Consider the following 27,903-nt stretch of genomic DNA (forward strand, 5'->3'; position numbering starts at 1 on the left):
AGGCTCGGTTCGTCTGGGTCTTCGGGGAGACTCTATGGGGCAGTTCACCGTTTATCCCGTGTAGAGGGATGTCGAGCAGAGTTTCGTCTGTAAAGCGTGTGTGGTTTGTAGTACTTTGTACGTGGAGGGGGTTGTCTGGGAGAGCTTGTGATCGAGGAGTACTCGTGATCGAGAGGAGCCGGGTCGGGTCGTGGTATGGCGGTTTTTAGAGACGTACGACGTTGTGGCTGCCCTTGTTTTTTTATCGGGGTATCGTAGAAGCGGGTCCGAGAGGGCAAAAGGGTCACGTGATTGTACGTGGCGATCCGGTGGCAAACACTTTCACACATTCGGATTGCATCCTTGTTTGGTGATTAAACTCGCGCCATACTCGTTTTCAGGGCATTAGAGTGATTATCTGTATCCCTTTCTGTGTTCTTATAAAAGGAAAAGAGAAAGATTGAGTCGTTCGAGGTACATAAATTAGGTATGGCACTGTACTTCGTAGGTACCTAGGTACCTATGTGCCCCAAGCTCACCTTGAGATGTACCTTTATACGCTGGATTTGATTGGTGTTATACCGACGGGACCCGTCTCTTGTCTGGTGGACTGACCGCCTGCCCCTCAGCGGGGTCGGGTCACCAATGAGCAAACGACTGGGTACTACGAAGTAGGTACGAAGTACGCCGGGCCGCCTTGGATGACCTCTTCCAACAACCTCCACAATCTCTGCTAACAAGTTCCCCGTCCAACCTCGAGAACGTCCATAATTTCGGCAGGTCTCCGAACAAAATGCCAACCATTCGAACCCTTGCATCATGAACCCACGTCCGAGTGCATCATGGCCCCAAAGATACCCTCAAAAACACTCTCCTCCAACTTCCTAAGTTGTCTCGCCGGCCCGCGTCTATCATGCCGATCCCAGTGGCCACCGTCAAGCTTCCCTGCGAGCCGCGTCCTCAGAAGAAAGTATGCAGTCGCCAGCGATGACCAGGCAAAGTCTACCGATAAACCACGAGGAGGCCACTGCTACAGCGCCACGTCCTGGCCATCTCACCCCAACCCTACACCGTACGATATTTTCGCCATGGACAAGTCGACCCCGTACACCAAAACCCGCTTCTACGAACTTGTCAAGCTCTACCATCCCGACCGCCACCGCCACACCCAAATCTACCCTCACCTCCACTCCCACACTCTTAGTCACGGTCACGGCCATGGCCACGCACAGTCGTCTGGAACCACGCCAAGCCTCTCCGCCGCCGCCTGCGTCGAACGTTACCGCCTCGTCATCCTCGCCAACAACATCCTAAGCAACCCGGCAAAACGCCGCGCCTACGACGCCTGCGGCGCGGGCTGGACGCACCCGCACCACAGCGACCCCGTCCGCGACCGCGCCTGGCGTCGCCATCCCGACAACGCCGCCCACAACGCAACCTGGGAAGACTGGGAGCGGTGGAACGCGAAGCGGAACGGCACCGAGGGCAAGCAGCAGCCGCTGTACATGTCCAACGCGTACTTTGTGGCGCTGGTGCTGGCCACCATCGTCGTCGGCAGCGCGCTGCAGGCGTCCCGGGCGCGCGGGAGCGCCGACTCGGTGCTGGGACACCGGCAGGCGATCGAGAGCGAGATTGGCGCCATCGTGGCGCGGCACAAGACGGAGCGGAGCGGTCGGGGGCGGGAGGAGCGCATCGAGCGGTTTCTTCGGGATCGGGATAGCTGGGCTCTGGATCTCACGCCGGAGAAATATGACGGGGAGCCGCCACCGGGCTCGCCGTCTCGGAAAGGCCGTGGCGCGCAGCATCAGAATGGAAATTGACGCTGCTCTGCGTGCGATCGATGGGCTGCATGGAAATGCTGCGCCATTTATGCCGCGTTGGGCCGGGGGGTTGGGGGAGAAATGCGAAATGTAAAGTCGAAACACAATACAGCCGGCTAGCTACGGTAGGGCATGTTGTATCATAGGTTTGCTCGTTTTCCCTTTACATGACATTCTCGTCAGCCACCGTGTTGCATGTATTAATAGATTGGCTCCTCGATGCTCTGTCCTCGTGATTTCTACTGTTGTTACAAGATGCAAGCATGCTCTTCTCATCGAACGTTCACCTCTGGACAGTAATAGTACAGGTCGCTGTGGCGAGGCCAAGATCAGACTGACCGCCCGCACAACTCCTCAATGCGAGTGCGCATGGCCTTCTCCGCGTTGACCGGGTCAATCCTCTCAGCAGGTCCCAGCCGGAGCATCTTGCCCACCAAGTACATGAGCTTCCCTTGAGGGTAAATCTTCTTTCCGCCAAACTCCTTCAAGACCCTGTCCTCGCCTTCGAGAGCCGACTGCACAAGAGCGCCGTACTCTTCTTCCGACAGCTCGTGGAACCACAGGTCATGGGCATCGATGGCGGCCGTAACACCACCGGATTCTCCTAAGCCGCCTTGGTAGAGAGCCAGGAGGAGTTCCTTGGCCACCTTGCCGGTGATTTTCTTCTGGTGCACGTGATAGAGGAGTTCGGCTAGAGATGTGACGGGCACCCTGGTGCATTGGCCATCGGGGGTGATTCCAAAGGCCGATTCGTCTTCTTGAGGGGACGACTTGTCGGTCACAGCAAGGCGGCCGAATTCGTGGAGGATCCAGTTGGCTACGAGGGGCGCATATTTCTTGAGGTCCAGGGACTGGCCTGACGTCTCTCGGAGGCGGTTTCCGAGATGCTCCACCACGTTGTAGAAGTACTCGATGCGGACACCGTTGTCGAGAGCCATCAGCGACACGGCATCCTTCGCGGTGATGCCGTAGCGGTCGACGAGTTCGTCCAGCTCGCGGTCCGGCAGGTAGGCTACGGATTCCTTGATGTGGCGGACCAAGTCGTCGGAAACCAGGAGGGGCCCGAGGTCCGGATCCGGCATGTAACGGTAGTCGACTTCGCCCTCCTTGCCGCGGAGGCGGCGAGTCTGTTTCGAACCCAGGGTCCAACCCCTCGTCTCGCCGACGATGGACCCGCCGGCTTCGAGCTCGGCAATCTGCCTATCTCGCTCGGCGATGATGGCATCTTCGACGGCTTTGATGGTGCTGAGGTTTTTGATCTCGGTGCGGGTTCCGAGACGACCGGTCGTGTCGCCGGTCCGCCTCACGGACACGTTGACGTCGGCCCGGAGGCCGCCCGTCTCCATGCCGGAGACGCAGGCATCGACGGCGTTGAGCAGCATCTGGATCTTGCGCACAAACACGGCCGCGGTACGGGGGTGGTGGATCTCCGGTCTGGTGATGATCTCGATGAGCGGGACGCCGACGCGGTTGAAGTCCAGCCAGTGGGCATCGCCGGGCTGGGCGAGGGTCTTGGCGGTATCTTGCTCGAGCTGGATCTGCTGGATGCCAATGGTGACGCTGTCGCCGTCCTCGGGAGCGATGCCGTCGCGGGCAAGCAGGGTGATGCTTCCGTTCTTCGCTAGGGGTTCGTAGTATTGGGTGATCTGGTATCCCGACGGCTGGTCCCACCAGAAATAATGCTTCCGGTCGAAGCGGCTGACTGGTTGAATGTCGCAATTCAGGGCCAGGGCGGCGCGGAGGGCGGGGATGAGGGTTTGCGGTTGGAAAAGAGGCTGGGCGCCAGGTATGGAAAGGTCGAAGAGGGCAACGTGGGAGTTGGGCTCGTCGTTGAAGGAGGTGGCGGCGGGCGAGAAGAGTTTGCGGGCCGTGTTGAGTTGGGCATGAATCTCGATACCGACTGTCAACTCCCAGCCGTCCACCGTCTGGGCGCTCCCCTTTTGCGTCTTGTTCTTTCTCGACTCCTTCTTCAGTTGCTTGGCTTCATCTTTGAGCTTCTTCCGGAGTGGAATGATGGGGACTTCAGTCGATGAAGCGCCATCCGATGATGCCGTGACGTGTATGGGTCTAGTGGCCTGAAGGTAGGTTGGGGCTTGAAGAGAGGATAGGCCGACGGTATAGAGGCAGCCCTTTCGAGGTAAGCGGCCGTGGAGGAGATATCTCCCGAGATGTCGGGTTGGGATGCGGGACATGTCGTAAGGCGCTCTCGAATTCGCGGCGCGAGGGTCGAGGGTCTGTCAGCCCGTGGTCGGACTGAATCAATTGAGCCTCTGGATGAGAATGACGACGTGGCACAAGGACACAAGGATTCCGCAAGCGTGTTTTTTCCGTTCCTCCACCCACCCTCTTCCTCGGAATCCAGCGTCGTTGGGTCTCGGTTTGAAGGTGGCTGATGGAGGGCTGCAGCTATTCGGACAGGAGAGCCGTTGGGATTCGCTGGCGATTGTCACGTGGCGGAGGGGGAGAAGTCGTGTCGCCAAAGTACTTCGTAGAGCTTTGGAGGGTGGTGACAAGGGTTGGTACGGAGTAGGTACACTGGTACTTATTACGGAATATCTTAGACGCAGGTCTGCTTATATAATCCTCCTTTTCTCCGTTCACTCTTGTCTTCCTCCACCTGCCAAGGACTTCAGACTCTCTTCCCCATCCCCACCACTCCACCACTGCATCATGCGCGAAACCGAGAATCCCGGTTGGGTAGCATCATGCAGCCTGGGACTGTGCCCGACCAGGGTGTGACAGGATGACAGGATGACAGGATGGACAAAGGACAAAGTCAACGCCCATCCATCAAGTTCTTGCTCCTTCTCGACGCGCCCCGATTCGACTTTGTCCTCATCCCCTCCTTCGACATTAGCCTCTCCTTTGCTTACTCTGTGCTCAATCTTGTCTTAGCCGTACCTTCACCCAGGAGCTGGCCCGACGCTGCAGTGGAGCAGAGGTTACAGGGCCTCCAATCCGGAGAGCTAAGCTAAACGCACCCCCAGACGCGAGAATTCTCCCGTTTTATTCTTTTTTTATTTTCGTTCCGACCATCTCAATCAACATCACGGCCATACGGCTTCGAGCAACCTGGTAACCTCATATCCCACCGTGCAGCGCGTGGTTTCTGGCCCGCTGCATTCCCATCTACCTCTTCCCCTTCACCTCCATGTGAATCCTCAGTCTTTCTCTTCGTTACGACATTACTGATCAGTGCCCGAGCCTCGGCATCCCCTTCTAACTATGATCCTCTCAAGAGATACTCGACTTCCTTCGACGACCCAGAAGTAACTCGCTTTATTACCCATTCATTCTCACATCGATATAGCACCGTAGTCCCAATTTACAATTCTCAGATGGCTGCCAACTGTCCTCCGCCTACTATCGAAACTGTATACGACCCACATGGTTCGGTGTCGACAACTGTTCCGGTCTTGGACGAGACCGGAGATGGCAATGGGGATGGTATGAGTCTCACAGGCGCAGGCGACACAGGAACCAAGTCGGACCCTACCACGATACATAGCTGTGAGGTCAATGGGTCACAAGACATGTCATCCCAACATGATTCGCAGTGTACCGACTTGGACGCACCAGCTATGGACGCCGCTCCAGCACAGAAGCCGAGTAATCTCACCACGAAGGAAACTGTTCCGTCTAGGCTCGTTCGCCCCGTTGTTATACAGGCCTTCCATGGCGGTGCTCCATGCAACACCAACACGAACGCCCATCCTGGGGTCCTCCCGGATCCCCCTTCCCCTCCATCGAGGGGGTCTAACCAGGAACAACCCATAAGAAAACCGCTCTCCCCTGCGAATATGTCGTCCATCACTAATGACACTTCCCCGACTACAAAGTCCAACCGTTCCGGAAGCTCGAGCGGGAGTGGCTCGACCATCACACAGACGTCCTTCTCGAGGCCCCGGGGTGCAGAGAAGGATAATAAAAGCGGCCAAAATGTCAATCACGAACCCAGGGACAGATTTCAGGGTCAGTCTCCCAAGCACCAACAAAGGCCGGACGTGATGACCTTCCTCGAGCCCAACTCTCCACAAGTCTCCTCCCGGGTATCTATACCGGCACCAGGACAGCAGCACTCGCAATCCCAGCCCCGTCCGTGGAGGCTAGGAGACGTACCACCTCATCGTCAGTCAATGTCTACCAAGAGCATGTCGTCTCCGTCAACCAACAGCTTTAGCAGTGACGTCTTCTCGGACCCGCCCGTCCACCCCGAGACGGACGCCAGCAGTCCCGGTCACAGCGTCGGCGGTGGCTCCCCTCAGTCCGCTCCGTCCCGGAGACATGGGCACCGGCCCATGCCATCATCACATCACAGAGCGCAGCAAGACCACGGCCACGGTGGCCAGGGGAGCCCGGAAGTGCCACGGGAAAATGCCCGCCTTGGGCATGGCTCACCAAATGCCTTCCCTGCCCGTAGACCAGTCCCGTACGACGACCACACCGTTCACTTACCCAGGGGGGAGAAGCTCCCCATGTCCGGCTACGAGCTCCTCGCCACCAAACTCTCCGCCGCCAACGTCCATGTCGGTAGCGGTTCCATCCTGAAGCCAATGTACCGGAGGTTTGAGGCCCTCAATCATCGCTTACTCTTACACCTCCAGGATGAGCTGGCCGAGCTCGAGGAGCAGTTGCACCGACTCGACATGGCCGACACCCACGCGCGACGAGTGCAGAATTACATCCTCCCGGCTTCGAGACGACAAGAGACTGCTGCCACCGGTGAGCTGCAGTGGCACAAGACGGACATACTCGGAAAGGTCGGCTTCAAGCTCAACCAATACAGTAAGCAGCCTTTGATGACGCATCGTTTTGTCTGTGAGCTGTACTCTCGACTCCATCGACTGACATCGCGCGCAGACTCGGTCTTGTCTTCGTTCAAGGGCACTCAGGGCCTCCCGCCCCCCCACCCTGACGATGTCTACACGTATCGTACCTATCTCGCAACTCACGGCCCCATCGTCGAGCCTGAAACCCGTTTTCTCGATTGGGAGGACGACCTTGTCTCCTTGGCACGGCATCCCGGCGAGGCCACAATACCCAACGACGTCCCCGATGATATGCCGACTCCCATGCCGCGATTGTCCATGCGCTTCCCTTCGGTGCCCGGCAGTCCGACGTCTAATGCTGGCGATGCAGAGTCCACTCGGAAACCCCGTCTTCAAGCAGGCACTCAGAACGTGGATGCTCTGGCCACCTCTGGTTTCCTCCTCCGTCTCTCCACTGCAGTCGCTGCGGCCGTTCTTCTTCCGTTGCTCGCGTTTGTCCTCATTCCCGGTTTTGTGGGCCGTTTGGTCGTGGTGGTTCTCGTCTGTCTCGGCCTCATTGCTGTACTCCTCCAGGCGGGTGTGAGGGGAGCGGACCGGGGCCACGGCCTGGGAGGACTACAGGACTGGACTGTCTGCCTCGGCGTCTACGGGGTAGTCATGGCTGTCGTTGCGGGTTTTTTCTAGGCGTGTTCATCTGTTGTATTTTTCTTGTGCTACCCATGCGCCCCCCTGCCATGTGCTTATACGCTTTGTTCTTTTCTTGGCCGTTGACGGGCGTCCGTGTTTAGTATGTGGGATAGCCGGGTTAAGGACGGGACTTGGGACTTGGGACTTGGAACTGGACTTGGGAGTTTTGGACCGAGGTGGCGGGAAATGCGTCGGTTTCATCGGATGACTGGAACGGGATGGGAGAAGGGGAAAAGAACACGATACCCTCTCCTGATGCCGATTCCTATCTCGACCTTTCTCCATGTTACTATCATGGCCCACTAAAACAACTGCGGGCGTGATGTATCCATAAGCCCCGTCTGGAAGTTCAAGTTTCCAGTATCACAGTATGTCACGATGATTCAGGGCCATAAAAGAGCTGACGTTAAAAACAAGTTTGTTCATTGGAAACGAATGTACCGGCTTAACTATACTGGGCCAAGGCGACAAAAGGTGGAAGAAATATGTTCTCCTGCCATTTCTCAGCCCTGGCGCGAAGGAAGAAATCCCAAAGCCAACTCTCCTCCCAGCCTCACCACGTCCTGTCCCACACTTATCCGTCATCCTACAACCAGCGTAGATGCACAGTGTTTGCCGTCCTATCCTCATATCCCGTCCTGTCTTGTCATGTCGTTTCTTCGTTGCGATTTTCAAGACTCGCTTAAGGAGGAGACTGGACGTTGACGGAAGCCTGGCCGGCGCTCTGGTAGGCCTCGGTGGCGACGATCTGGTAGTAGTGGTTGCCGAGCGGCATGCCGGCGTTCTCCCAGGCCTGGAAGACGGTGCCCATGTTGACGGTGCCGCTGGTGCGGTGCTGGTTGCGGATGGCCCAGTACTGCTGGAAGGTCTGGTCGCCGTCGATGGAGGGGGCGTTGTGGCGGGTGCTCTCGCAGAGCTCGTAGGAGGAGCCGTCCATCTCGAGGGAGCCGCGGGCCTCGCCCTGGGAGCACTGATGGAGGGGGAGAAGAGTTAGTGGACGGGCAGGACGTCAGGGGCATGGAAGTTTCTCGTCGGTCGTAACGTACCGGGTTGTACTCGCCGTGAGCCTCGACGACGTAGTACTCGACGAGGGGGTTGCGAGTCCAGCCGTAGATGGTGATGTACTAGAACGGGCGGACGTGTTAGTTTTGTTTTGGGATTGTGTTGTTTCTCTTACAGGCAGGAAAGGGGGCTGTCTTACGCTGTTGCCGTTGTTCTCAACATACCAGTCGGCAGAGTAGGAAATGTCCCTAGATTCCAAGTCTAGCACGCACTGCCCTGAACCCTTATCGCCCATATTCACTTCTCAGTCCGATAAAGACTTACCGGTCAGTGCCGGGGTTCCAGCCCTTGCCGCCTACCAGGTTGCCGCCGGATTGCCACTGGACGCTGTAGGCGCCGCCCTGCTCGTTGGTGTAGGTGGCCGGGGAGGCACCGTCGGACCACCACGAGTAGTAGTAGCCCTCGTGGGTGCCCTCGCTGTTGGGGGTGTTGCCCTGGCGCTCGAAGATTCTGGGGACGGCAGCGGCGCCGGAGACGAGGGCGCAGGCCGCGAGGAGAGAGTTGATGTAGTGCATCTTGGAGGGTGTTGTTTGTAAGTCGGGAAACTTCGAGGTTGGTTTGAACGGGAGTCGAGATGAAGACGAGTGTAGAAAGAGACTGGTGATGAGTGGCTTGGTAAAGAACAGATGTTGGGAGTTGATGGGAGATGTTGAAGCCTTTATATATCCATCCCGAGGGCCCAGCGCCCCTTTTCCCATGAACGGGCGTCGTCACTTGCCAAGATGCCGGCCCTAGCGTCTTCCCAGAGTGGCCCTTTTACCCCATTGGATCTTTGGACAGCCCTGAACGAGTCTATTTTCGAGTCCTGTTGCGAATTGGCTGTAGTTGTCCCGAATTGATTGTGGTCGGTTCACAGGATCAACTTGTCTAGTTGAGATTCAGGGGAACATCCTGGTGACGTCGGTGTAGGTACAGGTACGTACCTCGGTACCTTCGACTACCGGTTTTACCCCACACGCTAGGCACGAGGCCCCACCACGATGCCACCCAGGGGAGCAACCCGAAACGCCCCGAATCTGTCAAGATCGGCAGTTGAAGCTTAGGCTAAATTGTGGCGCAGGTCCGGGGTCGGGTCCGGCGTGGTTCCAGGCGCCACGACGTTGACGCCGCGCATGAAGCTGGTCCGGGCCCTCTCGTCTCATGTCGTTGAATGACGTCGTCACCCCTGGGTCGGCAGTACTACGCTGTAAACACCATGAAAATAATGTTCAAGATTTCAAGGCGAATCATTTTAGCCGGGATCTCTACACTACGATGTGCTGACTTGAGTTGCAACTTATTCCACACAGAAACGCCGAATGTCGATCATTACTTTGCCTTCCCGGCGTCTCTTCTCCATTGAGGAAAGAAGACGTCAATCGCCACTTTCTTCCCAGCGGGTGTTTCTCGAGGACCGCCAGATAATCTGTCGATCACCACACCTTCCCGCGGGGACACGTCTCCATGAAGTAAAGGAAACGTTAATCACCGCGTCTCTCCGGCTCTTCCCCATGGAGCACAGATCATGTGCCGTACTAGTGTAAGCATTCAGAGACTCTCAACGGTTCTTTTTCCGGAGGCAAGGCGACAATGTCAATCATCACCTGTTCTCCGGCTCGAGCTGTCGATCAACACTTCTTCCTGGCGGCAACCGATCAGCAGAGCAAGAACAGACACTGGGAATACAGGCGTACCGTCGATTAGAAGCGCGGAGTCGCGGACGATTCGCTGAGAATCTAGGATACGATGCGTCGATCAGGCCGGCATGACATGCCAACGGAGGACTTAGGCAGAAGGGGTAAATGGGAATGCGCTACTCAAAATCAACCACGCCAAACAGTTCACCAATTACAAAGTACGACGGGTAGGTATCACGCTTCGTCTTGGATTAATATCCGTCTCATCTTCCTTGCAGCGGTGGCGGGCATCCGTCACCTTCGGCTACGATGTTCGGCTAGCAGGCGGTTCTCAGATGGTGATGCTTGGACGACTCGATGAATGGTACTGTCCAGGAAATGGAGAGTGGTCGAGGTGGTCAGGTGTGAGAAGTTAGCAGGAACGCGCGGCCACGCTGTCACGAAACTTGCAATCGGGCGGTTCTGTAATTAAGGAGAAACGTGTAATTAGCAGAACTGTTACAGGTTTTACAGGCTGAACCCGTTGTCATCACGCGAGACTATAACAACGACAGTTAAGACTAGAAAGCCCGTAGGCGGTAGGTAATCAGGAGGAATGTTCATCAGTTTGTCACCCAGAGTCATATGCTCAAGCATTGTCAGAATCTCTTGTCCAAAGCGATCCGTATGATGGGGTGCGTCGCTGATTCCCGGGCCAAACGGAGGATGTTTCGACTATATACATTTGACGTCCGTAGCGAGAGCCCTTTGTGCCGAGGACTTGAGACTGGACCGCAAGCCACAGACTCCTGCCTTGATCACATATGCTTCGTAACTTGCCCATATATTGTGCCGCCGATGTAAACGGGTTTACCTAGTGGATATGTGGTGGAATGGTTTGTCGTAGAGCCGGTAAGACTGTAATCACAAGTCAGACGACGACTCTTACTTTGTATACGTATTCCTCTTTATACATAGGCACTACTTGAACTCCGATTTATAAGCATATAGCTCATACGAGTAGTATCTATAAACACAGAGATCAGTTCATGTTAGTGTAACAGTTGCAGTGGCCATCCGGTTTATCCAAGGCCATTCCAAACTCACAATCCACCCGTTTCAAACATGTCTTCAAGCTCGTCAACCGCCAACACCAGCGACGCCCAGCCAGCCGGGTCGTTCAGTCGTGACTGAATTTAGCACTCTGTCCGTTCTGAAATGGGACCCAGTGCCCCACATCGGACATCTCGGCCGGCCCTAGTCCGCATCATCGTAGCCGCTGGCCGGCATCGCTAGAGCCGGCGGGTATTCCCACCCCAGCACCAGCAAGCCGGACTTCACACCGGGATGGATCTCGTCGGCCAGGTCATTACACTCGGCGACTCCAGTGCCCAGAGACAGGAGTTGGTAGTCGGAGTCTGGGAGACCGTGACACCGCGTTGCCGCCATGTGTATCAAAGGCACCTATACATCGTCCTGCCGTATACGAAAATGCGAAACTCATCCGTATCGAACGCACCAACGACCTTCTCAAGGTGGCAGTCCTGGCGCTCAACTACATGACGTCTTGGGAATTTCTCAAACATAGAGGAGTCCACCTACCACCCAGGGGCCAGCTAGAGCATCCTGATCGGCTCAGCGAGCGGCGGCCTCGGCACCGGGGCCGCGCAGCTCGTCGCGGCCTTTGACATGAATATCAAGATGATAGGGACCTGTTCGCCCTCCAAGCTTGACTAGGTGAGATCGCTCGGTGTAGAGCAGGTTGACCGCAATGCGCCGGATCTTGTCGAGCAAGTCCGGCAATGGTGTCGATGTCGTATATAACGGTGTCTGCGACGAGGGATGGCGGATTTTCCTTTCCTCTGGAAACGGTCTGAGTGAAAAGCTGGCGCCGATTCTTGCCAAGCTGCTTCGGTTGGGTGGGGTTGTGGACTGTGGAAGCACACCGACACTTGATCTCACAAAGTTCGGTCAAGGGCTAGATGCTGTTTATTGTCGACGCAGATCTGGCTGCTCAGCATGGTCTATAAGCCCTGACTCGATGAAAAGTTCACTCGAACCAAGCTCGCGCGGGTACTTTGATCCAGCTATGTTCACCACGAGTATTTCTCCGACTTGAGAAGACGGATCGCGATGGGCATTTACAGATTGCGACTGAATGAACAGATTAATAAGCCGTAGGTACTCCGTAGGTAGCTGCAAAACCGTTATCGATAGCTACCCCTGAATATTATCCGATCATCGGCAAATCATTATTCCGAGCCGTCTGACGACAACCCATCCGACAGGTCCATGTCGTTATCATGCCCTCGTCTTATCCCGGCTAAATACCTACCAACCCACGAGTCCCACGTCCCCAGAATGCATCTGGAAGGATGGTTCCGTTCCTAGAACTTACTAGCGCGATCAGGAACAACGTCTTGAGGCCATGGAAGAAAAAGAGGCTAATTGCGTAGCGGCCAGTCGCTGACGGGCTCGTCCCTTACATTGGCTGATGCTGACGGACATGCCGCCATTGTCATGGGAAACGGACGATTATATAAGTCAATTCCGGGGTGTGGTAAAACGGCTGAATGGATGCACATTCGGATAATTCGTACATGGCTTTTCATTTCCGCATCGTGGTATTCTTGGACGATTCGGGTCGACGCGATGCATTTATCCTGTTCATCACCGGCCCCATGGATTCGTATAAAAGGGACGCACGACTGGGGAGCCGCTTGGCAACTTGGCAGGCCTCTTCTCCCCTTCTCGAACGTGTTTGACCGTTGATCGTTGATCTTGATCGACACTTTGTGGGCTGTGATCGTCATCGAGACAATTCAAGACAATTACCTCTTACCCAAAGCTCCAACCATGACGAACCTCACTCGTACGCTCCTCCTCACTGGTCTCCTGGCCGCCGCGGCGTCGGCGAAGCCCGTTGGCAATCCATTCGAGCCGCCCCGGTGCAAGATTCCCCCCGGCATCATCATCTCGCAGTGCCGAAAGCCTAACACGCTGGCCCTGGGCTACGATGACGGTCCTTACACCTTCACGTCGGAGCTGGTCGACATGCTCGACGCGGCCGGCGCCAAGGCCACCTTCTTCTGGACCGGCACCCTGTACGGATGTATTTACGACCATGCCGATGCCATGAGGAAGGCGTATGCCTCTGGCCACCAGATTGCTTCTCATACATGGTACGTTCCTTTGCGTCTGAGAATCGAGGAATGAGACAAGAAAAAAGAAAGAAAAAGAAAAAGAAAAAAAAGTAACAATACCTAGGACCCATCCCATCACCCTCGACCAAATGTCCCGCGAAGAACTCACCGAGGAAATGGAAAAGCTCGAAAACGCCTTTGCCAACATCCTCGGCCTCCGGACAAACTACATGCGCCCCCCCTACCTGCTGACGGGCGGCGAGGTCCTCCCGACCATGGGCGAGCTGGGCTACAAGGTCATCACGCTGGACCTCGACTCGGGCGACTGGGACAACAAGTCGGCCGAAGAGAGCCAGCAGAGGTTCTTGGAGGCCGGCACGTCCGGAAACGGCCACATCCCGCTGGTGCACGAGACGTACGAGAGCACGGTGCGCGAGCTGACGCCCTGGATCCTCGAATGGGCCGCCGAGAACGACCTGGAGCTGGTGACCATTGCCGAGTGCCTCGGCGACCCGGTCGGGCCCTACGCGTCCCTCGACGCGACGGGAGATGGCCAGATGACTTGCTGAGGGTTGACGGGGGTTGACGGGGGGTTGACGGGGGGTTGACGGGAGGCGAGGCTATTTGCCATTCGGAAGGCGGCACCTTGGAGTTGTCTTCCTAGGGACAAGGTCGATCTTGTCCATCTTGTTCTAGTCTTGATTAACCAAAGCGCAAAACTGATTGATGTACAGTTGAATCATGATTCGCTCCACGCCGCAGACCGAGTCGTCAGTACTCACATGTGAACATGCTGCATGATGAGCTCGTTAAAATGGAAGGCCTCGTGGATTGCGTTCAGGGAGTAGAGTTAGGCTTGGTCTTGCTTCCTGCCACTGCCGCCAGCGCAACGCCGCGCGACCCGCTCCCAGCTGTAATAGTCAGTCGCGACTCGTGAGGTCGTCGAGAAGAAAAGGAAGGGGAAAGAGAGACGGAAACCTAAAGGGATGTCTACGTAACAAACACAAGATGCCTCGAGCCAGGCCACTTTCTGCCATCACCCTTACACTTCGGCGGGCGGTCGCTGAACCTCACATCCCTTCAACCTCATACCGCAAACCTGTACCAGTTTCCATATCGTATTTATATCACCATCATTCAAGCATCATTGAAGCATGGACGATCCCGAGGATGTATACTACGAAGGTCAGGTTTTGGACCTCTCCTATTCCACCCAACACCCGCCCGGGCGGCCCGGCAACATCAAGGTCCGAATCGCAAAATTTTTGGACGAGCCGACCACCTCCGCCATCATGGTGGTCGACATTCTGGAAGGCATGCCCGGACATCGCACGTCATGTCTGAAACTCTACGACATGCGCTGCGCGCATCATGTACGCCAGTACCTGCAAGCCGGGTGGTGGAGCCACGCCAAGATGAGATTCCTCATCCACCTCGTCATGACCGGCGAAGCAGACGAGTTTGTCCGGAATTGCCGCGCCGGTGCCGTCCCCTGGCACGGTTGGCCTTATCTGCCATGGTACCACCCGGCCGAGGACATGGGCCGGAGGCAGATCCTCTGCGCGCTCCACATGGACAACATGTTTCACACCGAATGGAGGGCGTATCGGGAGCTCCGCCGGTTTTGGGGCGACCTCATACCGGAGGTGTTTCGCCGAGTGTGCCTCGACATCACCCCCGACGGCGTCCAGGAGCATATCCCGGATCACGTCGCGGTTCCGCCGGAGGTCTACCAAGTGAAGGGGATTCTGTTGGAGTACATGGACGGCTTCCGGCTGAGCGAAATGATGGAGCGCGCGCCGCCTGGCCTCTGGAAGGTCCTCATCGACCAAGCCGTCCGGGTGGTGGGCGCGGTGTTGGGGGCGAGCAACGTCCTGTGTCCCAATATTCGACCGTACGACATGCTGGTGCGCCCGGGGAAGGGCATCGGCGAGTACCGCGTTGTGTTGATCGACTTTGGCGGCTGCGAGTTCAGGGGAGAGGACGAGTCGGACGAGGCGTGGGGGCGGAGGAAATACGAAGCGGACGAAGAGAACCGCGTGCTTCAGTACCTGGTTCACGCGGCGAACATGCGGAGTGCCGAGGTCGGCTTCGTGATTGATTGCGAACCTCGCATGACCTGGTCCCAATATGCGCCGAGATGGGAAGCAGGTCCTCAACTGGAAGCAGACGGTCGTCTATTGGAAGCAGATGGTTGGCCTGAACTGACAGCAAATGGTCAGCCATTGGAAGAAAATAGTCCTCAGCTGGCAGCAAAGGGCCATCCTCACATGGAAGGCAATGGTCCTCCATTAGAAGGCAATGGTTCTCACCTGGAAGCAAATGGTCCTCAGCTGGAATCAAAGGGTCATCCTCACCTGGAGGCAAATGGTCCTCCATTAGAAGGCAATGGTCCTCACATGGAAACAAACGGTCGTCCATTGGAAGCAAATGACCCTCGATCAGATGCAAGCGGTTCTCTATTCGAAGTAAGCGGCCCTCTATTCGAAGCAAATTATGCACAATCGGGAACAAGCGACTCCATGTCTGAATTGGAGGATAGTGTGGACGCAAACAGCCACTCCAACTGGAAGAAAATGATTGCCAAGTGGAAGAAAAAGATCGCCAATCGGATATAAACGGTGGTCCTCACTGGGACCCGCGCAGGACTGCGGCCAACACTGGGAACGGATCGTTGACGTTGCGAGAGCGGAACTGACTTGGTCGTGACAATGAGATGGGGATAGCGGGAACCACGAGTTGGCTTGGTTAGCAGTATCGTTACAATGTGCCATGGACACGGCGCAGTACGTTTGTATAAAGAAGGGAGATTTCCCATAGCGATACGAAGAGAAGATGCCGAACCAGCTTCCAAGCAGTGCACTTGTGGCGCGCCCCCCCGGCGTGTTGGTCGTGTGATGCTGGTTTCCTACACTGGACCAGGCAATCTCAGTTTGCTGCTAGGATTCTGTGCAGCTTCATGGGCGGTAAGCGCTGTTGTCAAGCCATCCATCCCCGCGTGTCTCTGAGTGTCCGTCTTCTTCGAGGTCGGATGCCTCTTGGTGGCAAGGGGAGAAATCGTGGCGGGATAAGTCCTGGTCGACCCAGATTGATACTCGTTGAAAAGGACGCTTGGTTACGCTCAGATGAGTTCAAAGACGGGCGACAATAGGAAGGTCGGTGCAAAAGGAAAGGATGGATGGTGAGAAAAACCTCCGTGACTTCAGTCCCGTGATGTCCCCTGTCTCACGTGACTCGGATGACCGTCATGTTCGTCTGCTTACCCTGTCCCTATCCTAGACATGACAGTTGACGAACAATAGTCGATTAACAGATTTATCCTGCAAGTCCTCCCTCTTGGAAAAGTACTCCCTATGCTCCGTATATACAGACACGACACGACACGACGACTTAACCAACTACACCTGTCCCTGATCACGCGTATCAACACACACCGGACATCCCGCCCGAATCTTGTCCTTGAGCAACCGCGCATGCGTCACCTTGGCCCCGACCCGCCACCCGTGCCCCGGCCGATCCGCCACCGCCGCGCCCATGTCGTCCTCCTGCTTGCTCCCCGGCCGCAGCCTCTCCAGGAGGTGCGCCAGGTGGTATATGTGCCCGCACGCGAATCCCACCAGCGTCTGCGCTTCCATCTCCGTAAACGGCCCGTCGCACTCGGCGCAGTGACCCCCCCGTGGGACTTCCCGGCTGCTGCGTCGTCCGTCCTTACCGCCCGACTTCTTCTGCTTCCTGTCGCCGTGTCCGTCCCCGTTGCTTTCCCCTGCGCCGGCTTCCCCCTCCGCAGTCGTCGGATTCGGTGCGTCCTTCGTCTCGACATCGACATGGACGTGCTCGGGAGAAGGCCCCGCCACTTCAAACTTGATGCCCTTGCGCTGTCCCAGACGTAGTTCGTTCTGCGCCGCTGCCACCTCGCTCCGAAGCACCCGTGCCACTCCCGAGCTGATGCTGTACTGAATCTCGTGCTCCTTCATGATATGCTTCAGGCCGTCTCGCAGCCCTTCAATCTCGAGTCCTTCGGGGATCCGCCGTACCAGCGTAATGGGATTAATCGCCGTGCCCACCTGCTCCAGCAGCCCTCGGATGAAACTCGGCTTGTCCATGCTGTACGTCAAGAGATCTTCCCACAGGTCCGGATCGTCCTGTTCCTTGGCAAACTCGATGGCCTTCTTGACGTCTTGGAGCCGGTCGATGATGAGGAAGAGGGCGCGCTTCATCTGGCCCGTCTTGGAGTAGAGGTATACCAGTTCGTCGTCGTACCTATACCGCTCGCATTCTTGCGCAGCCTTGTCGCAACTAGTCAGAGAGTCCCCATCGCATAAAATAAATAAATAAAAGAAAAGGGTTCCGACCGCCCACTCACCTTTTCAAATGCGTAACAAGTCGACGACTTGAGAAAGTCCATGAGGAGCCCCCGATTATACCGCGCAAAGAGCCGCACCGCCAAATCCGCAAACTCGTCCACGAGGTGCTTGCTCTCCATCTGTAGCCTCTCCCGCTTCTTCTCCCCCGCATGGAGCTCCTCGAGGCCCTGCCCCTGGTACAGCGCCGCGAGGTAGAAGAAGAGGAAGAGGTTGAGGTCCTTCTCCTGCAGCTGCGACACCACCACCGACGGCCGCACGAGCCCGTGCTGCGCCTCGTCCACCAGCAGCGTGATGGCCTCGGACGTCGCCTCCTCCAGCTCGCTCTCCGTCATATCGGCCAGGCCCTGCGCCGGCACCCGCAGGCCGATGAAGCTCGGGATGTCGTCCGCCACCGCGTCCGCGAGGTGGTTCTCCCCGATGAGCCGGAACGCCGAGTCCGCGTCCTGGAGCTTGATGTAGCACTTGAGCGACTCCCGGTACCGCCCGTTCGCCTCGTGCAGCTTGGCGAGCGACGCCATCACGATGCGCCAGTCCCGGCCCTTCTCGCCCCCCTCGACGCTGTCCTCGCGCACGTCGCGGTACTTGAGCTGGTTTTCCAGCGCCGTCGTGATCGTCTTGATGTCGAACAGCTCCGTCGGCCACCGTTCCAGCATTTCCTTGAACCTCACCTTGTCCGCCTGGATGTAGTGGTTCAGCACCACCTCGTAGATCGTCCTCGAAAGCGGCGGGTGCATCGGCTCCGGCGGGATGTGGTTGGCGATCGCCTCGACCTTGTTCGCCCCGGCAAACGTCCAGACCCATTTCTCCCAGCGGTCCGACGTCCCGAGCACTTTGCCGCACACCTGCCCCGCCGTGGTCCAGTCGCCGGCCTCGATGAGCTCGCGGATCCAGAGTTCCCCGATGCGTCGCTTCTCCTTTTGTGCAGTCGAGTAGGGTTGTCTTGCCGCCGTCACTGACCCCATCACTGACGACGCGTCGTCACAAAAGTCGTCGGTGCTCCCTTGCCTCTTGTCTGGCGTAGCAGGGACAAGCTCGCCGAGGTTGCTGGTGTTGTTGTCCGCTTGCGAGGCTAGAATGTCGGGGTTTTCGTCTAGCAACTCCCACGCTTTCCTGTATTGTTGATGCTCCACCAGCCAGGCCAGATGATCCGCGAGGTCTCGTTTCGTGGCAAGGATGCAATCATAGGGGCTGTGGATGAAGATCTTGGCGCCCGGCTTGATGAGGTTGGAATGGACCGCCGGCGCGTTCGTTTTGGTGATGCCAGTTCTTAGGGTGCTCGTCATGCTGGGAACTCTGTTGATCGATTCCTCGTCGCCACTGTTCTTAGATCGGATGCTGGCACCAGAGCTGAAGAGCAGCTTGGGATTGATCGCGGCATTCCACACCTCCGATCCGAATCCAGCGAGCGACTCCAGTGCGCCCTTGGAAGAAGCGACGGCAGAAGCGGCATTCTGCGCCGGTAATATACCGAGGTGGTAGTCGCCTGACGACAGTCTCTCGTACCGACTGACGACGAGGCCGTCATCTCTATCTACCTCCGCTTGAGAAACGAGGTCGACAAGTCGCAGCTCAGGAGGGAGGTTGTTTTTCCGCTTGCGGTTACCGCCTGCCGGTTCGCTACTCGCCGACGCCGTCGACGATTTCGATTGCTGTCCCTTGGTGTTGGGATCCGATGCTTCATCAGACTCCTCGTCGTCGTCGTCGTCGTCGTCCAACGGACAGGCGAGCACAAGCAATAGCCTTTGTGTGTACAGAGAAATGCCCGAAATGATACAGTCCATCCGCAGACTGGAGAAGACTGGTTAGCTAGCTTGGACCTACAGGGGAAGTGTTCAACGGACTTACTGTTGCGCAATCTCCGCGTGGCCCGCCGTCCTTTCTCCGGCATGTTTGCCAATACCAACACCGCCAGGATGCACATGAATGATCCAAATGGTGTTACCCCAACCGACTATGAGTCTCTCGACTTGCTTGGCATGTGACGCTGCTTGCCGCTTCAAGCTCTCGGCCGCGGGCGATGTCAACGTGTCTTCGTGGCCCGATGCGTCGTCGTCCACCTCGACAGCCAGTTCATCTATCCACTCGGCCCTGCCCTTCCAGACGCTTGCCATGACATCCCACTCGTCCGTCTGCGGCCGATCCACGTGACCGAGCCGCTTCCACGCATCGTCCGCATCAGCGGTATCCAGGTGCAGCTTGGTACGCATGATTTTAAGGCCATGTTCGTTCAGCCACACCACATACTTGCCCGATAAGGACCACTTGATATTGCTGATGGTGCCTTCTCCCGAATGCAAGACGGTGTCCTTCCCCGTGTTGTGCCCCAGGCCCATGCTGCCGAGCCAGCCGGAAGCCGCCGCGGCAGCCGTCCCGATGGTGGTAGACGTACTCTTTCCCGTCGGTCCGCCCACGGTGAGGATGAGCTGACCGGCCAGGCCACCCGACAGATAGGTTCGATCGTTCTTGTAGTCGGGGGAAATGGCAACCGCCTGGACCGGTCTCGCAAAGTTGCGTAGCTGCACGTCCCTCATGTCGACGAGGTTCTGCACGCACACGTGGCCGTCTATCGAGGATGTTGCGATGTAGATGTTGTTGGCGGGCGTGTTGGGAATGGGTGCCGGCTCTCTCGATCTTCTAGTGGCCGCAACGGTCGAGGCTTCCGAATGCCGAGAGCCGGGTCGCAGAGAGGCCGCACCGCTCTGAGGCGCGAGTCTCTGCGCAGCTTCCGGTCGGTCTGTGGGAAGAGGAGGCGGATAGGGCGAGATGGAGATGCTCGTGACGGACGCTGCGTGGGCGTGGTAGACCCTGAGAGACTGGAACATGGGTAATTGGATGATATGCTATCGGAGAGCGTTAGACGAGTTGGCGTGGGACAGAATGACATTGACGAGTTAGACTTACAATATTGCCGTTATGCGTCCCAATGATCTACGTCGTCACATATTAGCATGCGGGGACAAGTTTCTGATCGTACTGATTCAATCTTACCATTTTGTCCCCAGCAACGAGGAAGGCACTTGTCGCGTCTCCGTTTCGATAGACACCACCCAGATGCTGGGTGAGTCGAGCGTATTTAAGCCGAGGCTCTTCGTCCTCTTCGTCGTCGTCCTCCTCGTCCTCTTCATCTTCGTCGTCGTCTTCTTCTTCATCCTCAGCATCTTCGCTTTCCTCCTCTTCATCTTCGTCCTCCTCTTCCTCCTCTCCCCCCTGCTCCCCTCCATCTTGGCCTCCTACTGCATCTTCAGTACCAGTCTCTCCATTATCGGATACCTGGCCCGTATCTTCCGGTACGACCTCGCTTTCACTTTGCTGGACAACACCCGGCTGATTCTCCTCGGCGACTGTGGGCGGCGACTCGGACTCGGGACTTGAACTCGGATCGACGGCGCGCGTGGGAGAATGCTCGGGCGCTGACTCCGACATAGCTCCTGTCATTCTGGCAGTCGAGTATTCGAATACCAGGGTAATCGCATGGCTGGTCGACGAAGCGGTAAAGGTGTGAACGGAGATCGGGTTGGAGATGCTGAGAGCCTAACGGTGGGTGGTGGTTACGAAGTACTTAGGACGTATAAATGCAGGTACAACGAAGCTCGGATGGAGCTCTCTGGTCGTTTTTGACGTCACGCGTTCCACTGGTGGAGCTGGCGCTTACGGCGGTAATTACATAAGTCAACTCCAGAAGAGCGCGCTAAGCGCTGCCCCACCACCCCGCCATAGCCGGCCAGGAACTTGGTGGTCAATGCGTCGAGCCCTGAAAGATCAACAGGAAGTCGCGTCCCTTTCGTCTCCACGCGACCAACAACCACAACGACCTGCGGACGTGTGGTATCACACCATACCATACACACAACGACTTTCACCAGTCAGACGAAATAATAGATTCTTGACGACTTTCTATGGACCCCTGAGGCAGCTACGACTTCCTCCCCCCGAGCTTCACCGACCGTCCCTCCCACCGTACTTATGGAGTCCAGGCGAAATGGCCTCGGTCAGGTCTCTGGGGCTACACCAGCCCACAGCCTTTCAACGTACCGTTGACGAGTTTGCGACGTCCCGGCAAAAGGATACAACCTCATCCTCTTACAGCTGGGAGTTCACAATCGACGAGGAAAAGGGCCACCAGGTCGAGGATGAGCTCCTGGTAACAAAGACTTCTGTCATCTGGAGTCGGGGGGACGTCTTTCGGAAATCATTCAACTTTGAGCTCGAAAAAGAACCCGTTACCCAAGCCCTCATCACCTACTTCCCTGCCTACGAAGAGAGCCGCGTCTCCCCGTCCTCCAACAACTCTCCGCATGGAGCCCGCCCAGCGCCTCTCCGTGAGCCAAGGCTTTCCAAGGCGCTCTTTATCGTCCTCCGAACCCAGGCCCATATCCACTTTGTCTCTGGCACGAGCCATGTCGTCCATATGCCCTTCGAAGCCGAAGCCGTATGTGCTGGTCCTCGGGGTGTCATCATCCAACGCAAGCAGCGACCGGACAATATGGGCCCCATCTTCCCCAAGTTTCCGAAAGTGCCCCCCAACTCGTTCGTTTCCTCGCAAACCACGGCGCCGTCTCTTCGAGGCTCGCAGCAGACTGTTTTCTCCGTCGAGGGCCTGGGGAATCCCAAGGTCTTGCCCCTCAGACTCAGCTCAACCCTAGAAAACATGTGGGAGCCGCCGTTGGACCACCCCGAATCCAGATGGCCACGTTTGGTATCTCTGATGGATCCATTGCAAGAGCTGGGACTAGTGGTCACGCAACCTGATGCTTCAACTTGGCACCGAAAGCGGAGGACTTCTTCCAAATCGCCTTATTTTCTAGACCCGGCCGAAGAAATCCTCCACATCGAAGAGGTCAAGCTGCCCAGTTCACTCCGAAGCAGCAACCCTCTTATCCTTGCAATTACCATCAACCGGGAGGCGAGCACATACGGGATTTGGAGGCTAGCGTACCTTCAGAACGGGGATCCTTTCATCAAACAAGCCAAAACAAGTCATATCAAAGCGGACCGCCGTCGCAGCTCCATGCAGCCAAGTTTTGCCAGCGGTGCTTCGACTCCGGTTCAGCCCAATTTCCGGGAAAGTTTCGGTGCGCCGCTGCCGGGAAAACGGGGCCCCCGGAAGAGTGAAAAGTTTGAAAAGACGGAGAAAGCAGAAAAGACCGACACGGCGCTCGATTTCGTCAGCTCGTTAGATCCGGACAATGACGGAGGCAAAGGCAGGAGGCAGTCCCGCAGGGTAAGCTCCATGCTAGCCCGCGCAGACCTCTCCGCGTCCCAGGATCAACCGCCATTGTCTCACCTCGGCGGCTCCAGAAGGCTAGAATCATACGGCAGTCAGGCGGCACCACGGCTGAGTGGCGGCACCTTTGGCTCCCTCAACTATAGCCAGACCATACACCCAAGCCTCGGCAGCTTGTTGGAGGCGCCCGTGCACAATGTCCTCGACGAGCTGCGCGCGGGCGGGGACTTTGAGGGCTTCCACAGCATGGGCCTCGACGATCACGACTTTGACAGCCTGGCGCAAGAAGTCCTGCTCAGCAAGGTGCACAGTATTCCCATGGACAACTCCAATATTCGATATTCTCTCTCTGGCCAGCCCGCGCGCACGCGAACCAAGGTCTTCATTCTCGAGGCCCCGCGTTTCTCCATCGAGGACCCAGCCAAGTGCGAGATTATCATCGGCTTTCAGGACGCATTGGAAAAGAGACTGCAGCTGCTTACGGTTGAAATCCAGAAAGGATCGAAGTTCCTCGCGCCTCCCCGTCCCGATCATAGGATCTTTCCGAACCTCGACGATCTTCGACTGACATGTGGCCAACTCCGCCGGGCCCATCCCGTGGTCGACTCGTGCAAGGTCACGGACGGCGATCTCTCGGCCATTCTCATCCTCTCCGAGGGCCACGACAGCCGTCGCGAGTTAAGCATCCAAGCCCCTTGGCTCGAGAAGACACCAGTCTCCGTCCCCCGGCTACTCCTAGAGAACGAGAGGAGTCTCCGGCATGCTGGTCGGGCCATCGACAGAGATGTCGGACAACGCCGGTCCGAAGCCTTTGAGATCGCCAACGGCAGTATCGTCGGTCTTCGGTATCCGAGGATTGGCGGCATCGTGGACATGGTGGACGGGACCGACAGACATCACCAGATTCAGATCCAGCTGCAACCTCGGAATCCCCTGGTCCGTAAAGTCCTGGATGCATGCAGGAGCGTCCTTCCCCCGTCACATTCTAAGAGAATGTTGCCCAGTTGGTGGAACGCCATGCAGTGGCTACGGAGCCAAGAGATGGACGCTGCCGATTCGGAGTGGTCCGCCCTGACCATCCAACTCTTAGCCTTGTTCCTGGCCTTGGGCGACCCCGACCAAGCGATGCCGAACACTCCGCCACGACCCGGGAAGAGCAAAAGGCGCGCTCACTCCGGCTCGTTTGGCTCGATCTACGACGTGGAAGACTGGAGAATGCTGCAGCTGTATGAAACGCCCAACGCGCCGGGATATCCTCCATGGCAGCAGCTCCGAGCCTGGGACTGGACAATAGACGACAACGAAGCCGGCGATGCTCCGGACATGGCGGACGCCAAGTTTCTTCCTCGGCATATTCAACTTGCTAGGTCTTACCTGGCCTCGAGTACCAGCGCCGATGTAGGGAACACCCGCTGGCTTTCCGCCGCCCTGCTCCGCAATGGTGAGAGCGTGGGGAATACCATCTCCAGTTTGGTTATAGCTCTTCATGTGCTCCTTGAAGAGCAGAAGCTGGACGTGATGGTTCCGGAGTATGCTTCTCCCGGAAGCGCAGAACTGCGTTCTCTTGTTTTCCAGCTGTCACGCTGGCTCAAATGGCATAACACGGCTGCCATATATTCCCTCGGCATCCAAGATCTACTCGAGTCGCCGTATGAATCTGACATTGGTGAGTGGACTGCCCATGGTGTAGTTAACCTCGTCCTTCTTTTCGACCCTCACTCACATCACTTGTACGAGTAGAGCTCCCAGGACTATCCCTACCAGAGCCTTCGGCGTTATCCTCCGATGTCATCGAGTGGATTCGATCCTGTCTCACGACTGGAGACCGCTCGCCGTTCCCGACCTTGAGGAGTCTCTACTACGCCAGCGCGCCGACTCTGGGCCATGAGCACCAGCACGATTTACGGTGGGACCCCATTACGCCGCGGACTCTCATGTTTATCAAATTCTTTGACAAAACGGGTCCCAGAAGCGACGCCGTTAGCATGGTCGAGGCCATGCATGCCGCTGGCATCACCAAGAGGGTGCTCGAGACTCTCCCGGAGGCCATCTTGACACCGCTGCGGGACGTCATCTCACGTTGCCAACCCCGACCTCCGGCATACTGGTCAAAGGAGCTGCTCCATCTCGTCGACCGCGGCGATATCAGCCTGATCGTGGAGACTCGCAGGAAACCGCGCTCCAACCTGTCGGACATTCTTGTAAGTCAGAGAAGCCATTGATGGGATTTCTCGGGCCACCTTGAGGTTGATTTGCGTGCGCTAACACTTCCAGGCCCCGACACACAATGCCTCCTGGGATTTCAGGGCCGTGTGCCAGAGCGTCGAAGAGTACAACTCGGTCGGCGGTGACGATGCCGACGGCACGGAGAGGCAGGCAGTGATACGGGCTTTGTTCAAGGATGACCGACGGCTGAACGAAGCTCAAGACCTGCTGTCGACACATCGACCGCGCGTGGTGCGTCTGTATCCGGAGCCTGAATGGACCGAGAGCGAGTATCTCGAGCGACAAAAGGAATTGGTTTCTCACGTCGCGACCGGCACTCTGGCCATCCCAGCCGGCCGAGCCCTCTTGTACTACAGCTCCCGCTTCCCGCTGCTGACACAGAAGCTTCACATCGGAGGCTTCAACCTGAATTGCATCGTCCGACCTACCAATGTTACGGTTGGCGTCGACAAATCCCAGTACACCGAGGAGAAGGTATGCTGGGGCTTCTTCCACCAGGGCGTGGCAGCAGGGTTGGCCATCTCCCCCGAGGCCAAGGGCATCGACACGTCCTGGATCCTGTACAACAAGCCAAACCAAGACTTGAGTAACCGCCATGCTGGTTTCTTGCTTGCCCTGGGTCTCAATGGTCATCTGAGAGACGTTGCGAAATGGGTCGCGTTCAAGTACCTGACGCCCAAGCACACCATGACCTCGATCGGCCTGCTCCTTGGGCTTGCGGCGTCGTATCTCGGCACGATGGACTCTCTCATCACTCGTCTCCTCTCGGTTCACGTCACGAGGATGCTGCCGCGCGGAGCGGCCGAGCTGAACCTGTCCCACTTGACACAGACGACCGGGATCATGGGGATCGGCCTTCTCTACTGCGGCAGCCAACACAGACGGATGAGCGAGATTATCATGTCCGAGATTGAACACATCGATGAAGAGGACGAAGAAGAGCCTCTCCGGAACGAATGCTACCGCCTTGCCGCCGGGTTCTCGCTGGGGTTCATCAACCTTGGCAAGGGCAATGACCTCAAGGGCCTGCATGATATGAAGCTGACCGAGACGCTGATCATGCTCGCCACGACCACCAAGAAGGTCGAGGTGGTGCACGTGTTGGATCGGGCGGCGGCCGGGGCCATCATGGCCCTGACGCTCATCTACATGAAGTCGGAGGACCGGATCGTGGCCCGTAAGATCGAGGTTCCCGATTCCGTGATGCAGTTCGACTATATCCGACCCGACATTCTCCTGCTGCGCACCGTCGCGAAGAACTTGATTCTCTGGAGCGAGATGGAGCCCACGTTTGACTGGATCTCGAAAAGCCTGCCCGCCCCGTACCGCTTCCGGCACAGACTCACGAGCACCATCGCCCTCAAGAGCACAGACTTGCCCTTCTTCAGCATCCTGGCCGGGCTTTGCTTCTCCCTGGCTCTTCGCTTCTCCGGCAGCGGCTCGGTCAAAGTCAGAGACCTTCTCGTGCACTACCTAGACCAGTTCATGCGTGTCTGCCGTATCGCGCCGACCAAGAGGCCTCACCAGGTCGACTACCCGACTTACGACGAGGAGCTTGCAAGGACCAACGCCCGGATGTGCCAGGACGTCCTGGCCATGTCTGCGTCCATCGTGATGGCCGGCACGGGCGACTTGGTGGTGTTGCGACGTCTGCGATCGCTTCATGGGCGGGACGATGCAGACACGCCTTACGGCTCTCACCTGGCCGCACACCTCGCCATCGGTGCTTTATTACTAGGCTGCGGCACGGCAACGTTTGGCAGCAGCGACTTGGCCATCGCCAGTCTTCTCGTGGCTTTCTACCCCGTTCTGCCCGTGTCGGTGGCCGACAACCGGTCCCACCTGCAGGCCTTCCGTCATTTCTGGGTACTGGCCACGGAGAACCGCTGCCTCGTCACCAAAGACATGGCCACAGGCCAGCCCGTCTTGGTGCCAGTCCATATCCGGATGAAGCCAGCGCTTGGTTGGGGCACCGACGATACCGGCGATAAAGACGACGGTGTCCTCGTCCGCACCACGCCGTGCCTCCTCCCGCCCTTGTCAGATATTAGCTCGCTCCGCACCAGCGCCGGCCCGGCCTTCTGGGACCTCGAGCTCGACCTCGACGCCAACCCAGCCGTCGCCGAGGCGCTCGCCAAGAACCAGAACATCGAACTCCGGCGCCGTCCGCCGCAGGAAGCGCCGTTCCCCGCCACGCTCCGGGCGCTGGGCCACGACGCTCTCGCGGACGCGACCCACGACGGCACCGGTGTGCGCGACGATCCCCTGTCTTGGGTCTTCCGCACCGATGCCCTCCGCGGCCTCACGCACGCCGAGCGGGCGCTTGTCCTCAGCCGCGGCACCAACGCGGGCCCGGACCCAGATGCCGCGGGGGGCGGCGCGTCGGCATCCGACTCGGCCGTCGACGCGCGGTTGGTCCTTGAGCAGAGCGTCGATGGGGCTTCGCGCGAGCGGTTGCAGGGTCTCAGGTTGCTTTTCGACTGGGTCGATACGCGTCGCAGGATGGAAATGGAGGAGCAGGAGGGAGAGAGGGGGGAAGAGAAGGGGAAAGGGAAAGAGGACAGGCAGGCGGAGAATGTGCGCGTTGAGATGCGGCGGGATCAAGGCTGGTGGCTTCGTGATAGTGTCATTGAGGCGCTCAAGGGCCGGGTATACCTTGCCGGACGTGAGGGATGAATGGTGTACCCAAGCCTGGTCAAGGTGGACGTTGCTCTTATCGTATTCTTCAGGGTTCTCTGAAGGTGAAGGGAAGGGGAATGCGAAATAACGGAGTTCATAAAGGGTAGGCCAGGTTGACGAGGTGTTATGCGCCATGGACCGCAAAGGGTCTCGCCGAACTAGGAACTGGACTAGAGGGTAGACACAGGTCCGTATATCGGATAGAGGTAATCGCATGACACTCATTCCCTTCTTTGGCTGCTTCGGAGTCTACGTGGTGAAAACCGACGAGTGGCCTTGCGACAACAACACCGTGATCTCAACGCGCGAAAGAAGAAGCAAAAGCTGGACACTGCGATACGCTGACGCAGGGAGG

At 57.4% G+C, this 27,903-nt stretch overlaps 12 protein-coding genes across 12 annotated transcripts; 8 read left to right on the forward strand and 4 right to left on the reverse strand.

The window, feature by feature from the left end:
- Positions 1 to 501: 501 nt before the first annotated feature.
- ACRALDRAFT_2021629 (uncharacterized protein) lies at positions 502 to 1,799 on the forward strand (the record flags this gene model as incomplete). Its single annotated transcript, XM_071020066.1, has 3 exons — positions 502 to 526; positions 630 to 742; positions 816 to 1,799. 3 exons carry the CDS (start codon positions 502 to 504, stop codon positions 1,797 to 1,799), a joined length of 1,122 nt encoding a protein of 373 aa, XP_070872237.1.
- Positions 1,800 to 2,128: 329 nt separating this feature from the next.
- Positions 2,129 to 3,991, reverse strand: ACRALDRAFT_2029099 (uncharacterized protein; the record flags this gene model as incomplete). Its single annotated transcript, XM_071020569.1, has 1 exon — positions 2,129 to 3,991. One exon carries the CDS (start codon positions 3,989 to 3,991, stop codon positions 2,129 to 2,131), a length of 1,863 nt encoding a protein of 620 aa, XP_070872238.1.
- A 1,919-nt stretch (positions 3,992 to 5,910) lies between these two features.
- Positions 5,911 to 6,843, forward strand: ACRALDRAFT_2036626 (uncharacterized protein; the record flags this gene model as incomplete). The annotated part of the gene is made up of 2 exons (XM_071020807.1): positions 5,911 to 6,584; positions 6,660 to 6,843. Coding segments are annotated over exons 1-2 (704 nt in total), but the record flags the coding sequence as incomplete, so codon positions are not given.
- Positions 6,844 to 7,937: 1,094 nt separating this feature from the next.
- ACRALDRAFT_1058262 (glycoside hydrolase family 11 protein) lies at positions 7,938 to 8,832 on the reverse strand (the record flags this gene model as incomplete). Its single annotated transcript, XM_071015940.1, has 4 exons — positions 7,938 to 8,225; positions 8,302 to 8,379; positions 8,457 to 8,505; positions 8,582 to 8,832. 4 exons carry the CDS (start codon positions 8,830 to 8,832, stop codon positions 7,938 to 7,940), a joined length of 666 nt encoding a protein of 221 aa, XP_070872240.1.
- Positions 8,457 to 10,747, forward strand: ACRALDRAFT_1094838 (uncharacterized protein; the record flags this gene model as incomplete). Its single annotated transcript, XM_071019742.1, has 15 exons — positions 8,457 to 9,064; positions 9,098 to 9,119; positions 9,143 to 9,165; positions 9,189 to 9,222; positions 9,287 to 9,348; positions 9,407 to 9,459; positions 9,553 to 9,573; positions 9,607 to 9,823; positions 9,876 to 9,991; positions 10,086 to 10,151; positions 10,212 to 10,271; positions 10,309 to 10,335; positions 10,447 to 10,455; positions 10,540 to 10,640; positions 10,675 to 10,747. The coding sequence occupies exons 1-15, from the start codon at positions 9,040 to 9,042 to the stop codon at positions 10,745 to 10,747; spliced, it is 909 nt and encodes a 302-aa protein (XP_070872241.1). The 5' UTR covers positions 8,457 to 9,039.
- A 48-nt stretch (positions 10,748 to 10,795) lies between these two features.
- ACRALDRAFT_212697 (uncharacterized protein) lies at positions 10,796 to 11,649 on the forward strand (the record flags this gene model as incomplete). Its single annotated transcript, XM_071023928.1, has 7 exons — positions 10,796 to 10,808; positions 10,848 to 10,864; positions 10,977 to 11,095; positions 11,142 to 11,184; positions 11,233 to 11,340; positions 11,373 to 11,504; positions 11,533 to 11,649. 7 exons carry the CDS (start codon positions 10,796 to 10,798, stop codon positions 11,647 to 11,649), a joined length of 549 nt encoding a protein of 182 aa, XP_070872242.1.
- Positions 11,650 to 11,683: 34 nt separating this feature from the next.
- Positions 11,684 to 12,070, forward strand: ACRALDRAFT_212696 (uncharacterized protein; the record flags this gene model as incomplete). The annotated part of the gene is made up of 3 exons (XM_071023927.1): positions 11,684 to 11,906; positions 11,962 to 12,003; positions 12,060 to 12,070. 3 exons carry the CDS (start codon positions 11,684 to 11,686, stop codon positions 12,068 to 12,070), a joined length of 276 nt encoding a protein of 91 aa, XP_070872243.1.
- A 72-nt stretch (positions 12,071 to 12,142) lies between these two features.
- Positions 12,143 to 12,725, reverse strand: ACRALDRAFT_212695 (uncharacterized protein; the record flags this gene model as incomplete). The annotated part of the gene is made up of 5 exons (XM_071023925.1): positions 12,143 to 12,178; positions 12,252 to 12,279; positions 12,330 to 12,393; positions 12,442 to 12,481; positions 12,513 to 12,725. 5 exons carry the CDS (start codon positions 12,723 to 12,725, stop codon positions 12,143 to 12,145), a joined length of 381 nt encoding a protein of 126 aa, XP_070872244.1.
- On the forward strand, positions 12,618 to 13,835 carry ACRALDRAFT_1094837 (carbohydrate esterase family 4 protein). Its single transcript, XM_071019741.1, has 2 exons — positions 12,618 to 13,094; positions 13,180 to 13,835. Exons 1-2 carry the CDS (start codon positions 12,769 to 12,771, stop codon positions 13,622 to 13,624), a joined length of 771 nt encoding a protein of 256 aa, XP_070872245.1. The 5' UTR covers positions 12,618 to 12,768; the 3' UTR covers positions 13,625 to 13,835.
- ACRALDRAFT_212693 (uncharacterized protein) lies at positions 13,797 to 15,635 on the forward strand (the record flags this gene model as incomplete). Its single annotated transcript, XM_071023924.1, has 6 exons — positions 13,797 to 13,825; positions 13,861 to 13,890; positions 13,941 to 13,988; positions 14,064 to 14,162; positions 14,209 to 15,509; positions 15,571 to 15,635. The coding sequence occupies 6 exons, from the start codon at positions 13,797 to 13,799 to the stop codon at positions 15,633 to 15,635; spliced, it is 1,572 nt and encodes a 523-aa protein (XP_070872246.1).
- Positions 15,636 to 16,241: 606 nt separating this feature from the next.
- Positions 16,242 to 20,959, reverse strand: ACRALDRAFT_1065437 (uncharacterized protein). Its single transcript, XM_071017158.1, has 5 exons — positions 20,408 to 20,959; positions 20,321 to 20,347; positions 19,265 to 20,259; positions 17,419 to 19,207; positions 16,242 to 17,341 (listed from the first exon to the last, which is right to left on the reverse strand). The coding sequence occupies exons 1-5, from the start codon at positions 20,852 to 20,854 to the stop codon at positions 16,454 to 16,456; spliced, it is 4,146 nt and encodes a 1,381-aa protein (XP_070872247.1). The 5' UTR covers positions 20,855 to 20,959; the 3' UTR covers positions 16,242 to 16,453.
- Positions 20,960 to 21,398: 439 nt separating this feature from the next.
- ACRALDRAFT_2110276 (uncharacterized protein) lies at positions 21,399 to 27,545 on the forward strand (the record flags this gene model as incomplete). Its single annotated transcript, XM_071023463.1, has 4 exons — positions 21,399 to 23,980; positions 24,092 to 24,309; positions 24,384 to 24,844; positions 24,918 to 27,545. The coding sequence occupies 4 exons, from the start codon at positions 21,399 to 21,401 to the stop codon at positions 27,543 to 27,545; spliced, it is 5,889 nt and encodes a 1,962-aa protein (XP_070872248.1).
- Between the last annotated feature and the right edge of the window lie 358 nt (positions 27,546 to 27,903).

The sequence above is a fragment of the Sodiomyces alcalophilus genome (genome assembly GCF_042370955.1).
Source record: "Sodiomyces alcalophilus JCM 7366 unplaced genomic scaffold ACRALscaffold_7, whole genome shotgun sequence".
NCBI lineage: Eukaryota > Fungi > Ascomycota > Sordariomycetes > Glomerellales > Plectosphaerellaceae > Sodiomyces > Sodiomyces alcalophilus.